The 17,538-nt window shown below is 45.7% G+C and overlaps 1 protein-coding gene and 1 long non-coding RNA gene across 2 annotated transcripts in view; both read right to left on the bottom strand.

Moving 5' to 3' along the window:
• The window catches only part of LOC136373375 (transmembrane protein 182-like), a 34,970-nt gene extending 18,056 nt beyond the window's left edge, over window positions 1-16,914 (bottom strand). The window contains exons 1-4 of the mRNA XM_066338284.1: window positions 16,725-16,914; window position 16,413; window positions 14,449-14,566; window positions 3,102-3,200 (exon numbers count right to left, since the gene is read on the bottom strand). Of these exons, the coding sequence (XP_066194381.1) occupies window positions 3,102-3,200; window positions 14,449-14,566; window position 16,413; window positions 16,725-16,876 (370 nt within the window). The 5' untranslated portion in view covers window positions 16,877-16,914. The remainder of the gene's footprint in view (window positions 1-3,101; window positions 3,201-14,448; window positions 14,567-16,412; window positions 16,414-16,724) is intronic.
• LOC136373472 (uncharacterized) overlaps window positions 1-17,538 on the bottom strand; it is a 427,927-nt gene that overhangs the window by 235,766 nt on the left and 174,623 nt on the right. The gene's annotated exons all lie outside the window — the stretch shown is intronic.

Genomic DNA, 17,538 nt, shown 5'->3' with positions numbered 1-17,538 from the left:
TGTCTCTCTTCCGCCCTCCCTCTTTGAGGGGAAACAAGAGTACTTCATCCCCAGGTCCTGTAACCCAGACACTAGCATAGTCGCTTTCTTCCTGACTGAAGGGGGTTTTGGTATTTACCCACAAATTAAGTTTCTGTCTTACCCAATCTTCTGATGATCCGAAGATGGGCCAAAAAACACTTCGGGAAATTTCCTTCCCACCCCATACTACCACACAATAGTGGATCATTTTAGCCTTATCCCTACCCCCTGTGTTAGGGTAATGTTTCCAATTATCTGACATAAACCCCAGTGGGCTATCTTTAGGCACCGGGGGAAGTTTAATGGGAGTAGAGGGCTTGCTCTTCCCCTGTCCCATCTTCTGGAGTGCCCTCACACGCTCTTGTGATGCAAAATCACTCGCTTCCCCTTTTTCGTGGCTCATGCCCTTGCGGGCAATGAGAACCGCCCTACTGAGGGTCCACAATCGCTCGGGGAATCCGAGCTACTGGTTCCCCTCTCACACATACATGCACTCGCAGCACTCCAGGATACCCCAACCCAGACCGAACGGATTCCACACAGATACTCACGCGTCTCGCGTCTTCGTCCGGACCTCTGTGCACAAAGTTTATAGGGTCTGCCAGCTTCCTTTGCCTAATGCCTTGCATTTAGGTTCGTCGGTGCAACTGAGACAGGAATTGGAACTACCAGGGCCGCCGACTGATCGGCGGGGCGCCCCCCCAGGCAGAACCAAAAGCCCTATCATGCAGGCTGCATCTGAGTCACAGCACCAAATTGTAATAGACTGGGACTCAAGGAAAGGTTCTAATTGGAATTTATTAGATTACAGCAAGCAAGGCAAAGGCAAAACACAGCGCTGGGCGGCAGGAGAGTCACCGCTCTGCCAACTGCCGCCCCGTGCAAAATTCCAGTCCACCTTTTTATCTTTTCTTTTTAGCTGACGTGTCCTTTCCTGTGGTACTTTGACCTGTTGCTAGGTGGTCTTTTTCTGCCTCCCGGTGGTCATAGCGATGAAGGCGGGTAGTCATCCTCCGGTTGCCTTTTCCCTTATATGGCAGCTGTGCTCAAGTTTCTGAAACTTAAAACTAATTAAGCAAGTACAGAAAAAGGATTGAGCAAGAGCATGTTTGTGTATGGCTTTTCTATAGGCTTAGATAGTAACATAGTAACTTTCTGCTATTTGAGTTGTTTGACCTCTAGTGAACAAAAACAGCTTATGTTTATCACACATGGATTTTCTAACAATTTGGTCTTTAACCGATTTTCCAGTGCTTGTTTATTTTGTCTTGCAACAAACCAACACCTGAGCTATCCCGGGAAACCAGATTCTGGGAGAGAGCCAGCACTCTGGCTGGGTTTGGGTCATCTGGCTCCAGCTCTTCTCAATGAGCGAGGAGATGGGAGAGAATGGATTTATCCTCCTGCCTTGGTGTGGTGGTTTAGAATGGATTGTGATTGACAGGTTGGCCGACGAATGATAGTGTTTCTACGCCTCTGAAAACACAGCCTTAAAATCCGGACTTTTCAGATGACTCGCTCTTTTTTTTTTTTTCCTTTTCCGGTCATCGAGAAGGTAACATCACCTCGTGGGTCAGGGTCAGGCTGGGCCCCCCAGGGCCAGGCCTGCCGGGCCTCAGGGAGCCCTGCCTGTGGGACAGTGACCAGGGCTGGCTGTACCCCCTCTGTCCCCTCCCGGCTCCTCTGATGGGGAGAGGAGGAGGAGGACTGCCAACCAGCAGTCTGGCTCTGCGCCAGGACCATGGTGGCCATGCTCTGGGCCTTGATTGCCAGAGCTGCTGGTCCGAAGGAGGAGAGACTTTTAAGAACTTTTCTCCGGAGCTCAAGGGAACTGATCCAAGTTTGAGTCGCTTGAGATCTGACCAGGGGTGGAGAAGATTTCATCTATCATTGTTCTTGAGCCTGTGTTTTCTCTTCCTTTCCCCTGACCATCATCTGTGACCTTGAGTCTGCTGAAGAAGAAAAACTCTAGACAAAGACTTTAATCCTTTTCCCTCCTCTGTGGAAGACATTTGAAATGTAGAGAGAGAGATCATTGAGAAAAAGTCAGTAAAAGAACTGAGAAAGACTATTTGGAAGATGAGATAGAGGAAGTGGACATTTCTGACCAGACTTCTCTAGATGTGAAGTATGGGGAAATGGACTGTTTTTGTAATATCCTAATGCTGCTTGGGGAAATGCAAGTTCTAGCCAAAGGGTTGTGTGTATTGATATACATGGGTTTTAATTAAGAATTTTGATTAGAATTTATCCCCGGCTCCTGGGAAAGAATAAGGAGGTTTCTGTTTCTTTTGAGAGAGAAGTGAATTTAGAAATTGAAAAGAATCCCTGTTTTATACTAGAAAAGAATTCTTAAAATGATACCCCAAACACGTGGAAGCCCATGAACAGCGTGAAAAGTTGTTATATGGGTGAGACTGTGCAGAATCTGCAAAATTCCGGGCCGTTGCAGATCTCTGAAAGCCACTCGATTTATTTTCTTGTGGCGTGTTCCCCATAACCCTAGAGAGGCTCCTCTCCCAAGGTGATGTAGAATCGTGTTTAAATAGTGGAAACTGACTGAAAATCATAGTTTTCTCTCTGTAGTGTGTGAAAAAATAAACAACTGGGAGAGGTGGGGGAGGGGGGTGTTTGAATTTCTCAGCAGATCTCATTTTTTGTCTTTTCTTTTTTTTTCTCTCGTGTGTATTAATAAAATATATTTGTTCTTACTTTTAAGTTGTGCCTGTTTTGCCTTTTTTTCTCCCAAAAATCCTGTCTCCCAGCTGATAAACAAAATTTGACGAATTTCAAACCACGACACTTGGTCATAGGAGTAGGTGCTGAGCTTCCCGTGGGAGGGAGCACAGCCCATCCCAGCATGACCAGGCTGGAGGAGAGAAAACGTGGGAGAACCTCTCAATGTGTGCTTGGGGCAGCAAACCAAGCAGGACTGGTTTGTGAAGGAGCTTTCCAAAGGTCTTGGCCATGCTAGGCCATGTGAATTTACAACAGGAGAACCACAGCACTGGATACACATCCCAAATCTCTGCCTGATCCCTTGGGAAAAGAGCTGCTGGGGGAGAAGGAAAGAAAATCACCTGCAGTTGTGTCATAGGAGGGATGGGGGAAAGGTCCCACAGCAATGGGCATGGGGAAGAGGTAGCCATGCATGCAGAACTTGGTGTGTGCTTGGCTGGCTGCAAAAGATGAAGAAAAAGAAGAATTTAATCCCCATGTGATAAATTAGGTTGTGATTCATGTCAATCACATAGCATGTGTGTCTGTGGCCAATGTGGACAGAGACCATGGGGTTATTATAGAAAAGAGTTTTAAAAGTCAGCTAAGTAAGGCATGGAAGTGGGGTTTAACAAGGCAACTATACAACAGTAGGCTTTTAACTAACAGTTTGTTTCAACAACAGTATTGTAATTATTTGCAATGTAAACCCTAAAACACCTTGTAGTATAAGTTTTAAACTACCCTTTGTATAAGTTATAATTTTTTTTTCTTAGTATAGAAGAATTTGCAACCCTTCAACAAAGGGGAAGTGCAACTAACAGCTAAGGGGCTTTACAAAAATATTTTGGAAACATGCTTACTTTGGGGTTTTGTAATAACTGAGAAAGAGGGGCCTGCGACAGGTGTTAAGGCATGTTACACTTCTGTTGGGGGTTAGGCTTGTTCCTTTTTATTTTAAAGAATTTTTTCCCCATAAGTTACCAAGGAGACCACGTGTTGGATACTTAAGAGTACTTAACCAAAACAAAGAGGTGGCCAAAGCTCAGAGGGGGAGATAAGTGAGTTTTGGAGGCAGGTAAAGGACGGAGCTTGAGGCAGCTTGGCACACTTTTTTTATGGCGTTTGGGGAGAGAGAACGGCTGGGTTGCTGCTTGCTGTGAGAGGACTTCACGGTCACCTAAGAGGTCCAGTCCTGGGAAATGTGCCATCATCTGCTCGCCCTGGAATTCTGAGCTTCTCTGCTGCCTTGCGAGAGCTGGGCCAGCCCTGCCCTGCCGTCGTGGTTCCATCAGTGCTGCTCATCTGCTACAGAGTGACCCTGCATTCCCCTGCCTTGCCGGGACACCCTGCCCCTGCCTGCCAAGACATCCTACTATCCCAGCTACCAGCCCAAGACTTTTCCACTGTTCCCAGCTTGGTGTTTGTTATAAACGGGCCAGGAGACCTGCTCCTTTGAAAAGCCTTTATTAGTCAGCTCTTTCAAGGGGGAACTCGAGGGGTCACCTGCGCCGTCGCCGCTCCTGTCGCCGTCCTCGCTCTTGTCGCCGCTGAGGATCAGGTGTCAGGCGAGTCTGCTGCTCTCGCCGCAGCAGAGTCAGGAGTTCCAGCCTCGCGGGAATCCCCAGGAATTGTACTGGGCTCGTGTGGTCTAGGGGTGTCACTTCTTCCCAGTCTCTTTTTGGTCATGGCGAGGCGGCAGAAGCAGAATTCAGTCCTTAGGTAGCTGAGGGTCTTCTCGGTGTTGTAGTGTCTCCTTTTTATCTGGATTTTGTGCTGGGTCGCGGCTTTTGGGTCCATTTGCCGGCAACTGCACTTCGGTTTTGGATCGGTGCACCATGGAAGTCTTTGGATTTTCCTATTAGGCGGGGCCAGCAGTTCGAGGAGCCGGCGCGAATGGCGACAGTCTAGCCCGACGGAAGGGGAGGGAACCCGGGGTTTTAGAGGGGGTATACAACTCAGAATAAGATTTTTGAGGGTACAAACTTTGGTACAAACAGCTTAACAGACAGGTTACAACTGGCATAACATTTGAAACAGTACAACTTTTTAACAAATGACAGACTGTGTAAGAAAATGGGAATCTCTTACATTTTATTCATTTCAGTCCCCCCTCTATTTCTTTGATCGGGCCTTCGACCACATCAATTGGCAGTTTTTGATTCATGGGAGTATATCTTTTTTAATTTTTGGTATTGGATATATATTCTTTCGGCTTTATTTAGTTCTTCAGTTTGGGGTTCTAGTCTTATTATATTTGTGGGCCTTGGGACATTTATTTCAGTAGGTTTGGGGCTTGCTTGAACAGTTGCAGTTATTGGTCGAATTAAACAGGGGAGTATGCAGGGAAGGAGTAGAAGGCTGGCAAGGATGCTTATTACAATAAATAAGTCAATAGGTAAGTTTTTATCAAGGGGTTCATCTATTTCATTCAGTGGCTTTTCTTTTATTAAATTTGCAACTCTTTTTGGATTGTCTAATTTTTTAGGGTAAAACCATTCTCTTATAGGGCACTCTCCAGTTAGGCGCTGCATAAATGTTGCAGCAATTTTTGCCATCCAATATTGCTTTTCATTTTTCCGGCAAGTGGATACTTGGGTTATATTAAAACACGTGGGACTCACATGAGTGTGAACTCTTATAAGGGACTGCAGATTCTCTTCGTCATAGATGAGATGGTAGCCCCTAGAGCATGTTCCTTTGGTGTGTTTGCTTATTAATGGGACTAAAATTAGTCCTCCCAAGAGTCCAGTATGAACCATTATCTCAATCTCACCTGGTCTTGCCTCTTGGGTTAGGGAAGTGGGATAGTCGTTCTTAGAGCATGCTCCTTTGGTGGGTTTGCTCATCAATAGGACTATAATTAGTCCTCCCAAGAGTCCAGTATGAACCATTATCTCGATCTCACCTGGTCTTGCCTCTTGGGTTAGGGAAGTGGGATAGTCGTTCTTAGAGCATGCTCCTTTGGTGGGTTTGCTCATCAATAGGACTATAATTAGTCCTCCCAAGAGTCCAGTATGAACCATTATCTCGATCTCACCTGGTCTTGCCTCTTGGGTTGGGGACGTTATTTAGCTGGCCTTATGGAGTTTCTTTCAGTGTGCTCCCACTTTTTCAGTTTTTGATTAGGCTTTCTGTGGTGTGCCCTATAAGAGATCTGTAATGATATTATTATCACAACCTTTTTAACACTTTATAATAACTTAGAACAACAACTTACAGAGAACATTTTTCTATGATCTAATGGGGCTTTGGTCGTTTCTTGAAGGTTATTTTAAGTGTGTTTGGATCTCTAATGGTAGTCCATTCAGAGGGAGTCTTTGCTGGGGTAACAGAGTCACTGGGAAGTGGCAATGGTCCTTTTACTCGGGATATGTGTGTCCAGCCTTTTTCTTGGGTCCTCACTGCAGTGTGGGTTGTGAGCAGGACTTGGAATGGACCTTCGAATTTGGGAGTTAGTGGAGTGGTATTCCAAGATTTAATTAGGACCCAGTCCCCTGGCTTTATTTGGTGTACATCTGCATCTAAGGGGGAGGTTTGAGGAAGATACCCTCTTCTCTTAAGATCGGCCAATGTCTTTCCAATTGTTTGAATATATTCTTGAGTGGCTGCCTCCCCTTCTAAATAATCTCCAGTGCTGTAAGGAGTTAGTAAGAAAGGGAGTCCAAACATCATTTCATATGGTGAAGCCCCTATGTCTGACCTTGGTCGAACTCGGATTCTCAAGAGTGCTAGGGGCAGACATTTTAGCCAATTCATTCCAGTTTCTGTTATCAATTTAGTCAATACATTTTTGAGGGTTTTATTCATCCTCTCAACTCTCCCTGATCTTTGGGGATGCCAGGGTGTATGCAACTGCCATCTAATTCCCAAGGCTTTAACAACATCATGCAGGACTTGTGCTACAAAGTGGGGGCCTCTGTCTGAATCGATATTATTTACTAGTCCATACCGGGGGATGATGTGTTCTAATAGTATCTTTATTACTACTTGTGCTGTTTCCCTTTTTGTAGGGAAGGCTTCTACCCAATGCGTTAAGTGATCAACTATAACCAAAAGATGCTTATATCCCTGTACTGGAGGCATTTCTGTGAAGTCTATTTGTATACTTTGAAAGGGTCTTAATGCTATTTGTCTTCCTCCTGGTGTGGGCTTCTTCATTACTTTTTGATTTACTTTTTGACAAATTAGGCATCCTTCAGTAACTGCTTTAGCCAGGTTATAGATTCCAACACAAAGGTATTCTCTCAGGAAATGATCACACAACCCTTGGGTGCCCCAGTGGGTTAAGCTGTGGATTTCTGCCAGCATTTTTTGAGCTATTGCTTTATTTAGGAATGTTCTTCCATCTGGGGTCAGCCATTCCCCCCACTTCCCTTGGTGTAAACCTAACTTTTTTATTTCTTTTAATTCATTTTCATCATATATGGGTTCACTAACTTTGTTAGCTGGTACATCATTTAAAGTAAGAATTCTTATTGGTTCTCCCAGCTTTTGAGCTGCTAGTTTGGCTGCTTGATCAGCTACTTGGTTGCCCTTTCCTTCAAATGTATCCTTTTTTTGATGTCCCTTGACATGTACAATTGCTATTTCTTGGGGCTTCATAAGAGATTCTAATACCAATTTAATTAATTCTTTATGTATCAGATTTTTCCCCTTTGAATTTAGGTAGCCTCTTTCTTCCCAGATCTTTCCAAATGTGTGTACTATTCCAAATGCATATCTCGAGTCTGTGTAGATTGTACCTTGGTCTTGTTCTAATAAATCTAATCCCCTCTTGAGGGCATAGACTTCACAACACTGGACAGACCAATAGGGGGCAGTTTTTCTTTTTCTATAACTTTTAAATTGTCCCTTTCTGTACCTTCGACTATTGCATAGCCTGATATTCTCTTTCCCTCTGTCACCCTAGATGATCCATCAATAAATAGCACCATCCCACATGGTAGAGGTGTATCTTCAAGATCTTCCCTTACTTTTGTTTGTAAATCTATGATTTCTAGGCAATTGTGCTCTAAGTTTGGCGTGGGTTCCCCTGAGAGGAACTGGGCAGGATTTAGACTTTTTGATGTGATTAGCTCCAAATCACTGGTGCCGGTTAAAATCACTTCATATTTTAAAATTCTAGAGTCAGTCAGCCATTGTTGAGCCTTTTGGCTCAACACTGTCCTGAGATCATGGGGTGTGTGTGCAATGATTTTTCCCTGCAGTGTCAGTTTTTGTGCTTCCTCCACAAGAACAGCTGTTCCTGCTACAGCCTGGAGGCAAGCCGGCCACCCTCTTGCAACTGGATCTAGAAGTTTGGAAAGATATGCGACAGGCTTTTTGTGTCCTCCCCGTTCTTGGGTTAATACTCCATAAGCTATTCCCCCTTCAGAGTTAATGAAAAGGTCAAACTTTTTCTTAAGGTCTGGGAGACTCAGGACAGGGGCTGAAGACAATTTTGTCTTTAGGTCTTTCAATTGTTCTTCATCCTTATCTGTCCATTTTACAGGTTCAGGTTGGACTAATTTCTCATATAGAAATTTAACACTTTGGGAATATTTTTCTATCCACAGCTTGCAATAACCAAATAGTCCTAATAATTTTCTTATATCTCTTTTTGTGGTTGGAGCTGGGATTGAGAGTATACCTGAGATTCTCTCAGGGCTTAATTTCTTACACCCTTCCCCAATGAAGTGTCCGAGGTATGTGACCTGTGATTCTACAAACTGTAATTTGTTCTTTGACACTTTGAGGCCTTTTTCCCCTAGAAAATTTAGGAGATTAATACTGGTTTTTTTCACTTCATCTTTCTCTCTCTCCGATATTAGGAGGTCATCTACATACTGCAGGATTTGTACATTATTTTTAGGGATAAACTGTCTTAGTAACTCTTCTAGGGCTTGCCCGAAGAGGTTTGGGCTTTCAGTGAACCCTTGAGGAAGACGAGTCCATCTTAGTTGCTGCTTTCTCTTACTTTCAGGGCACTCCCATTTGAAAGCAAACCAATCTCGGCCCCCCTCTGCCAAAGGACAGGCCCAAAAAGCATCTTTTAGATCTACTACAGTAAACCAGGAATGTTCTCTAGGGATCCTGCTCAGGAGTGTGTAGGGGTTTTGTACCACCGGGTGCCTGGTAATTGTTTTTTTGTTTACTTCTCTTAGGTCTTGCACTAATCTAAACTTATTTTCTGCCTTTTTTAGAGCCAGAATAGGGGTATTGTGGGGTGACATACAAGGTTCTAATATTCCTTCTCTGAGTAGATGGGTTATAATTTGGGTTAGTCCTTTTTTCCCTTCCAGAGAAATAGGATATTGCCTGACCCTTATAGGAGGTGTCTTTTCTTGCATTTTTATTTCTATAGGTGGGATATCTAAATATTCATATTTTCTCTCCTCGGCCCAGACTTCTGGCTTGATTTCTTTCAAGTCTCCAATAGTCAGCCTCATCATTTGTACCACCATTCTTCCTTCTCTAGGAAGAATCCCTACTCCCAACTGAACTTGCAGGTCCCTTCCCAGCAGGTTACTGTCTACTTTGGGTAGATATATTAAATTAGTGACACATCTCTTGGAATTTCCTTTAATTTCTATATTTTCTATAACTGAAGCTTTGAAAGGCTCCCCTTCTGCTCCTAGGACTTCACAAGTTTTTCTTCCAATCGCAATTCCAACTGGAAGTCGGTTAATACATGATTTATCTGCACCAGTATCTACTAAAAATTCAAATTCTTCATGTTGGGGACCTACTTCAAAATTTACTATGCGCCCTTCCTGATGTTTCGTGGGGTCCCCTAAGGCATAGAGCCCATGACACCCCTAATCCTCTTTGACCTTTCCTTTCAATAATTTTTCCAATGCCTCTTGCTCCCCTACGACAGTCTCATCAAATGACAATTTTTTGCAATGTTTTTTTAAGTGTCCTATTTCTCCACAATAAAAACAGGCTCGGGTCTCTCTTGGTCTCTGAGGAGTACCCCAAGATGGTGGGTTCCTTCCTCTTCCCTTTTCTGGTAAAGATTTTGTGTTTCTTTCACCCCTAGTATCCTCTTTGAGATCCCTTACACTCTCCCTGGCCATGGCTACCATAACCCTGGTTTTTGCTTTTCTTCTTTCTTCTTCTCTCCTAAGATATACTCTTAGGGCTTCCCTTAATAATTCATTTATTTCTCGGTCTTGCCAGTCCTCCATCTTTTCAAGTTTTCTTCTGATATCTGGCCAGGATTTTGTGACAAACTGTAATTTTAGTAATATCTGTCCCTCTGGGCTATCTGGATCTAAATTGGAATATTGCTGGAAATTCTGTCTGAGCCTGCTCAGCCAGGCTGCTGGGGTTTCATCTTTCTCTTGGGTCCTGTCAAAAGCTAATTTGGTGTTGCTACTCCGGGGAACTGATTCTTTAATACCTTTTATCATTAGGTTTCTATAATCTTCCATATTTCTCCTCCCTTCTTCTCTGTTTGGGTCCCACCCTGGGTCAGCTATTGGCAACTTCTGGTCACCGGGAGGGCCCATTCGGTTTTCTCTTTCCCAGATGCGCATTCCTGCTGCCCTAACCAGCCGAACCTTGTCTGGATTGAAGAGTATATTTAAGATGGAGTTTAGTTCTCCCCATGTATAAATATTTGGGCCCAAAAACTGGTCAATCTGGTTGGCAGTTCCCACTGGGTTTTCAACTAGATTCCCCAGCTCTTTCTTAAAATTTCTGACTTCTGACGCTGTTAAAGGTGCATTGACAAACCCTATTCCTCCAATAGCCCCACCCATCGGGACCTCCCTTAGGGGAAAGAGTTTGGGTTTTGACCTGGTGTTACTGTAAGGTCCTTCTGGGGTTTTTATTGCCTGGCAGGATGCATTGTTAGTTGCCAGACCCAGCTCCCAGCTGTGAGGGGGTGCAGGGATTGTGGATGGTGAAGGAGAGGAGGTTAGACCAGTGTTAGGAAACGGCAGAGGGTAAGAGGGGTTATAAGCTGGGGGGAGGCAAGTTGGGGAAAGAACAGGGATTACAGTTTGAGAAGGTGGGATATGATTTTCAGATGAGGTTGGAGGATTAGTAGGGATAGTTTGTAGTACTTCGGGATAAACTGGAGGAAGAGGCAAATGTTCTAAGGGGTTCCAATTATGGTTAGCTTCTTCTTGGTTCTCCTGCTTTTCATTCCTTTGTTTCCCTTACTGCAACTTACATATTTTTGCTGTTTCATTTTTGACTACTTGTTTCTGCCAAAAGACAGCATAGAGTATTTTTTCGGTACTTGAATCCCCTCGAGATTTCAAGTATTGAGTTAATTGTGAACACATCCAGGGGTCTCTAGTTCCACACCATGGCCATTTTTCAGGTAAATCTAGCTTAGGCCAAGCCTCTATGCAATAATGGATCATCTTGATCCTGTCCAAGCTTTTAGTGGCTTCATCAAACTCCCATAGTTCTAACATTTGTCCTAGTGGACTGTCTGGTGGAATATTTTTTATCTTTTTCTCTCTTTTCTCTTCAACTGGCTCCACTCTACTTATGTACGCCCCCATTTTCACTGGGTCTCAAATAAAAACTACGCTGTTCCTACTCTGACAGAAACTTTACTTCAGGGCAACACAAAGCAAAATTATCTGACTTTGTTTTAATTAAACTTTTTTAAGGTGCCTCTACACACACACAAGTTTAAAGGCGGGCAACCCAAATTTTAACTCTCACTCACTCTTTGAACACTCGTATGTTTAATTTTTTGTTTTGTTTTGTTTTTTGTTTTGGGCACTACCCCTGCCAGTGCTCAGAATGCTCCACAGGTAGCCTGGTGACCCGCCCTTAGGGCCTCAGCCACTACCCCTTAGCCAGCACTCCTTTTCTCCCCTGTACGTCAGGCAAATCCCCGTAAGTGGCCGGTCAACCAGGGCCTAGGGTTCCAGCTACCACTTACTGCCAGGATTTGGACATCGGCATGCGATGTACTTACTCACCCTACCTAAAAGTCCCTCACACTTTGGGATTTCCCTAACTTCCACTCCCCTGCACCCAGACAGCGTACCTCTTCCCTGGGTACCCCCGACCAGTTCTACCTCTCCGTACCCGGACAGTGTACCTCTTCCCTGGGTACCCCCGACCAATACGACACCCTCGAACCCGGAAAGCGTACCCAAGATACCCCCGACCAATGCAGACTCTTTTATCCCAGCACCCCGACAGCTACCCCAGCCAGTCTCCAAAGCACCCCGAAAGCAGCCTATCTTTGCTACCCCAGCCGGTACTCAGACGCTCTGGGCCGTAGCCTCAGCCAGTACTCTTTATCCCAGCACCCCGACAGCTACCCCAGCCAGTGCCAACTCACAAGCCCCGAAAGTAGCCTGGGCACCCGCCCTTAGGGTTCCAGCCGCCACCCCAGCCAGCGCTAGTCTCCTGTGACACCCCGGGCTATAACCTCAGCCAGTGCGGTGCGTGCCCCACAATGCTCGAGCCCTTTTGCACGCTTGAAATTGGCCCAAGTCTTTTCTGCCACCCACTTTTTTGACGTGCCACTTACTCTCTAAATTCCTCCGCACGTCCAGAGGGGGGCACCTATGCCCCTGGAGACGCCTCAGTCTCTCCCAGTTCACTCGCTTCCTGCTTTTCCCGGCCGGCCCCCTCGCGGGGGTGCGGAAATGCGGTATTCAGCAGTCCAAACTCGCTTGGGGGGTCCGAGATTCTGGCCCCCCCTCTCATTCACTCCACATTCGCTCGTCTCCACTCCCGCCACCGGTTGTTCTTACCGATGCTCCTCAGTGGCGTCCCACGAGGCTAGCGAGCGTCGTCCTCTGGTCCGGGATGTCCAGCTGTCCAGGAGGTCCGAGGTCAGGCTGCGCCTTCCCGTCCAGGTCCTTTTCCGGGCGTGGCTTAGATCCCAGCGAGCCCCCAAATTGTTATAAACGGGCCAGGAGACCTGCTCCTTTGAAAAGCCTTTATTAGTCAGCTCTTTCAAGGGGGAACTCGAGGGGTCGCCTGCGCCATCGCCGCTCCTGTCGCCGTCCTCGCTCTTGTCGCCGCTGAGGATCAGGTGTCAGGCGAGTCTTCTGCTCTCACCGCAGCAGAGTTGGGAGTTCCAGCCTCGCGGGAATCGAGTGGTGGTCTAGGGGCGTCACTTCTTCCCAGTCTCTTTGTGGTCATGGCGAGGTGGCAGAAGCAGAATTCAGTCCTTAGGTAGCTGAGGGTCTTCTCGGTGTTGTAGTGTCTCCTTTTTATCTGGATTTTGTGCTGGGTCGCGGCTTTTGGGTCCATTTGCCGGCAACTGCACTTCGGTTTGGAGCGGTGCACCATGGAAGTCCTTGGATTTTCCTATTAGGCGGGGCCAGCAGTTCGAGGAGCCGGCGGGAATGGCGACAGCCTACCCGACGGAAGGGGAGGGAACCCGGGGTTTTAGAGGGGGTATACAACTCGGAATAAGATTTTTGAGGGTACAAACTTTGGTACAAACAGCATAATTTTCTTAACAGACAGGTTACAAGTGGCATAACATTTGAAACAGTACAACTTTTTAACAAATGACAGACTGTGTAAGAAAATGGGAATCTCTTACATTTTATTCATTTCAGTACTCTGAGGATCCTGCAGAGGCACCGAGACCAAACTGCCCTGGGTTTTTGTGAAGCAAAGCCCTCGAGGTTCTTGGTACTGTTTTTGTTATCAATGCTGTAGTTTGGGGTTTTTTTTGCTTGTTTGTTTGCTTTGTTATACATACTAGTAAAGAACTGCTATTTTCTATTTCCAAAATCTTTTTCCTAAAAGCTTTTAACTGAAAAATTATAATTGGAAAAAGCGTGGTGGTAGTAGTTTATGAAATTAATAAAATGTAAGAGATTCCCATTTTCTTACACAGTCTGTCATTTGTTAAAAAGTTGTACTGTTTCAAATGTTATGCCACTTGTAACCTGTCTGTTAAGAAAATTATGCTGTTTGTACCAAAGTTTGTACCCTCAAAAATCTTATTCCGAGTTGTATACCCCCTCTAAAACCCCGGGTTCCCTCCCCTTCCGTCGGGTAGGCTGTCGCCATTCCCGCCGGCTCCTCGAACTGCTGGCCCCGCCTAATAGGAAAATCCAAGGACTTCCATGGTGCACCGCTCCAAACCGAAGTGCAGTTGCCGGCAAACGGACCCAAAAGCCGCGACCCAGCACAAAATCCAGATAAAAGGGAGACACTACAACACCGAGAAGACCCTCAGCAACCTAAGGAGTGAATTCTGCTTCTGCTGCCTCGCCATGACCACAAAGAGACTGGGAAGAAGTGACGCCCCTAGACCACCCAAGCCCAGTTGAGTTCCTGGGGATTCCTGCGAGGCTGGAACTCCCGACTCTGCAGCGAGAGCAGCAGATTCGTCTGACACCTCCTCAGCGGTGGCCGGAACGAGAATGGCGAGAGGAGCGAGAACAACGACAGGAGCAGTGACGGCGCAGGCGACCCCTCGAGTTTCCCCTTGAAAGAGCTGACTAATAAAGGCTTTTCAAAGGAGCAGGTCTCCTGGCCCATTTATAACAGTTTACATTCTCCATTCCAAGGGAAGCTCCAGCTTTCCCTGGCAGATACCTGTCTTCCCAAACCAAGACAAAAGGACATAAAAAGAGTGAGCCAGGTTTGCTTTTGACAGAAGATGAGAATGACAAAAATGAAAGAAAAACTGTCTCCGCATCCCTGGGAGCACTTGCTGTGTTTCCCATTAAGCTGTGAGGGGATGCAGTGGATACGGAGTGGTGGCATTTTACTCACTGTACCAGAAGGTCCATATGGTCTCAGGGTGGCCCTCGCCAAAGAACCAGCACCACCAGAAGAAACCCTTGTGGTGGAAAGTGAGCATCTCCTTCCCGACCTCTGTTGGAGTTTCAGCCTGGGGACGAATGAAAGTCCAGGCGGAAAACATGGAAGATCATGGTACAAAGAGTGTATGCTTTGCTTAGATAGACGTTGATTTTAGGTTTTATGATGGATGGGGAATGTCCATAGAGGAATCTGCCCTATAAACCAGAGAAAGGAGATGAGACTCAACAGTGAGGTGCTAGAGGTGCTTATCCTGTCACAGGTTAATAGGTTTGGGTGGGAAAGGACCTTAAAGCTCATCCAGTGCCACCCCTGCCATGGGCAGGGACACCTTCCACTAGCCCAGGTTGCTCCAAGCCCCATCCAACCTGGCCTTGGACACTTCCAGGGGTCCAGGGGCAGCCACAGCTTCTCTGGGCAACCTGTGCCAGGGTCTTACAGGGAAGAATTTCTCCCCACTATCCCTCTAGCAGTAGAAAGCCATTGCCCCTTGTCCCTCCATCCCTTGTCCCAAGTACCTCTCCAGCTCTCCTGGAGCCCCTTTAGGCACTGGAAGGGGCTCTGAGGTCTCCCCAAAGATCTTCTGCTTCCCTCACTTCAATGTTTTTATGCATCATATTATAGCAGCTTCCAGAGCTCTGACCTGATTCTCATTTTACTTTCAGGATAAAATCCTGACTATGACAAGGGGAACATTCAGCCCTGAAACTTCCTCAGCTGGTGGCTCCGACTTGGTGCATCCACAGCACATTTCACTGAGTTTGCCAGATACTCAGCCCATCCTTATCTGTAAGGGACAAGATTTGACAGTTTAAGGGCAGAGAAGGTAAAAACAGAGCCTGTTATCCACAACCAGTAACAGAAATAGAAATAATAGAAACAGTGTCTGAAACAGAAATAAAATAGCTCAGAGGGAAGAGTAAGAGCAGTTCCTATTTCTGCCTGGTGCTTTTGAAGGCACTGCCTCAGCATCAGGCTCCCCAACACTGGGCCAAGAGCATCTCTGAAATGTTTGAGATGCTTATTCATGTCGTGCAGTGCATCATCTCTGCTCTCTCCACTTTCAAAAACAACTAAAATGTGAAACAATTAACACTGTCATTTCCCAAATGCAGAAAAAACAAGTGGCACGTCTCTGTCATCACCAGGCTTTGCTAAGCTGAGTGAAACTAAAGACCCTGTCTTCTGTTTCCCTTCTCCAGGCATTCATTCCATCATAATTTTTTGGGGTTTTTTTTGTTTGGAAAGTAATTTGGAACCATGACTCAAGCAAACAGTGCCCTACATTTCATTATGGGATTGTGAAATTACAGAAAAATATTTCTTGCTGGAATCATGATGCTTACCCAGGGTGACTCACCACACTAGGGAAAAATCAAACCTAATTGGATTGAACTTTGAAGTAACAAAAAGTCTGCACACAACAAGGATCTTCCTGTCATTTCACAATGGAAACCACACACTGATTGGAACAAAAACATTTCGGGGGAGTGGGTGGCTCAAGGAACTGATCTGGTTATTTCATTGAAGAGTTAGACAACAGCAAGCGCAGTGAAAATCCAACTTAGGGGATCTATAAACAAGTGACACCAGCCCTTAGCACTAAAATATTAAGCTGTCCCTTGAAAATTACATTTCCTGCTAACTAAAATCCTACATAAATCTTACTTTGAGGATAGCCAGGCCACTGGTTGGATGGGCAGGAACCCGTCTGCTCTGCTCTGTGTCTGATGTTCACTTTTATTTGGTGTCTGTGCTGCAGCTGTATCACTTCAGATGGAAGTGATTGCCAAGCCCTACACTTTTAAACATGAACTAGTTTTAAATCAAGAAACTATAGAGGGAGAAATCTTTTAATGGCAAATATCAGGAGATATCTTTTGTCTTTAGAGGGAAATGCTGTCAACAACTAAAACTCTTACAGTTTTGCCTTTCATTCTTTAATGTTCATATCTGCCAGATTACAGAGGTGCCATCTTAATGTTTCTTATACACAATTTATCCCAGTCAATATGCTCAATATTGTGGAAAAGCTGAGTTGAATTTTAAAGAATTTAAAGTTTTACCTCAGGCTAACGTTTTACCTCAGGCTGACCTTTTACATTAACAGGTCACTTTCTTTGAGCATAAATATTATCACAGATTTCAAAATTTTAGATCAGAAATTATTTAGCTAAGTTCTTTCAAAGCACAAGATTTCAGAGCTCACACCCCCCCACCCCCCCCACCCCCCAGTGCTCAGAGTGCTGTTCCCATGCTCGAAGACTCTGCAGGTGTCTGTGGCCAGGAGCAAATAATCCATCCCAAAGGCAATGAGTAAGAGCAACACCCCAGTGCCTCTGAGGATTCTGGCTGCCAGGGCAGCTGTTCCGACCTTCATGAGGCAGCAGGGGGGAAACCAGCACAACTGGAAATCAGAAAAGGAGGAAAACCCCCGAGTTTCCCTGGTCTCTGGAAGAGCGAGGCCAGAGAAACGCTATTTTTGGATGTGGATAATGATCTCCTGGCTGGTGTGAGTTTCAATGGGTGGTGGAGCAGGACTAATAAAAGCAGATGACCTAGCATAAGCAAGCAGCTGTGGCATAAGGATCATGACAAACAGCTATTGAGGCAGAGCAGGGAACCATCCAAGGGGACACATGGCTGCTGCTGCCAGAGGAGCAGAGCTGGGAGCCCTCAGGACACGGCTCTGGGTCATGAGTGCAGAATTCCTGGGATACCAGGGAGTTATTCCCATCCCACCCTGCACACACGAGCAGAAGTGGACTCTTCCATACACCGTGGAGTCTATGGTGTCCTCAGCCACTGTGGTGACACCTCTCACTGTGTCTCCACAAATGACACTTCTGGAATTTGCATCTCCTTCCTCTGAGCAAAACTCTGATGTGGCTTTTACAGAAAGTAACCCCAGGGATGCAAGAAAAACATTAAAACACTGGGAGATCTTAAATATCCCAGTCCTCTTGGAAGGGTTCTAATCAACACCTTTGCACCAGGCAGGTCCACATGGAGCTGGACAAGGAGCATCCAAACAGGTGCACA

The sequence above is a fragment of the Sylvia atricapilla genome, chromosome W (genome assembly GCF_009819655.1).
Source record: "Sylvia atricapilla isolate bSylAtr1 chromosome W, bSylAtr1.pri, whole genome shotgun sequence".
In the NCBI taxonomy this organism is placed as follows: Eukaryota; Metazoa; Chordata; class Aves; order Passeriformes; family Sylviidae; genus Sylvia; species Sylvia atricapilla.
This window is presented reverse-complemented; position numbering and strand designations above follow the sequence as displayed.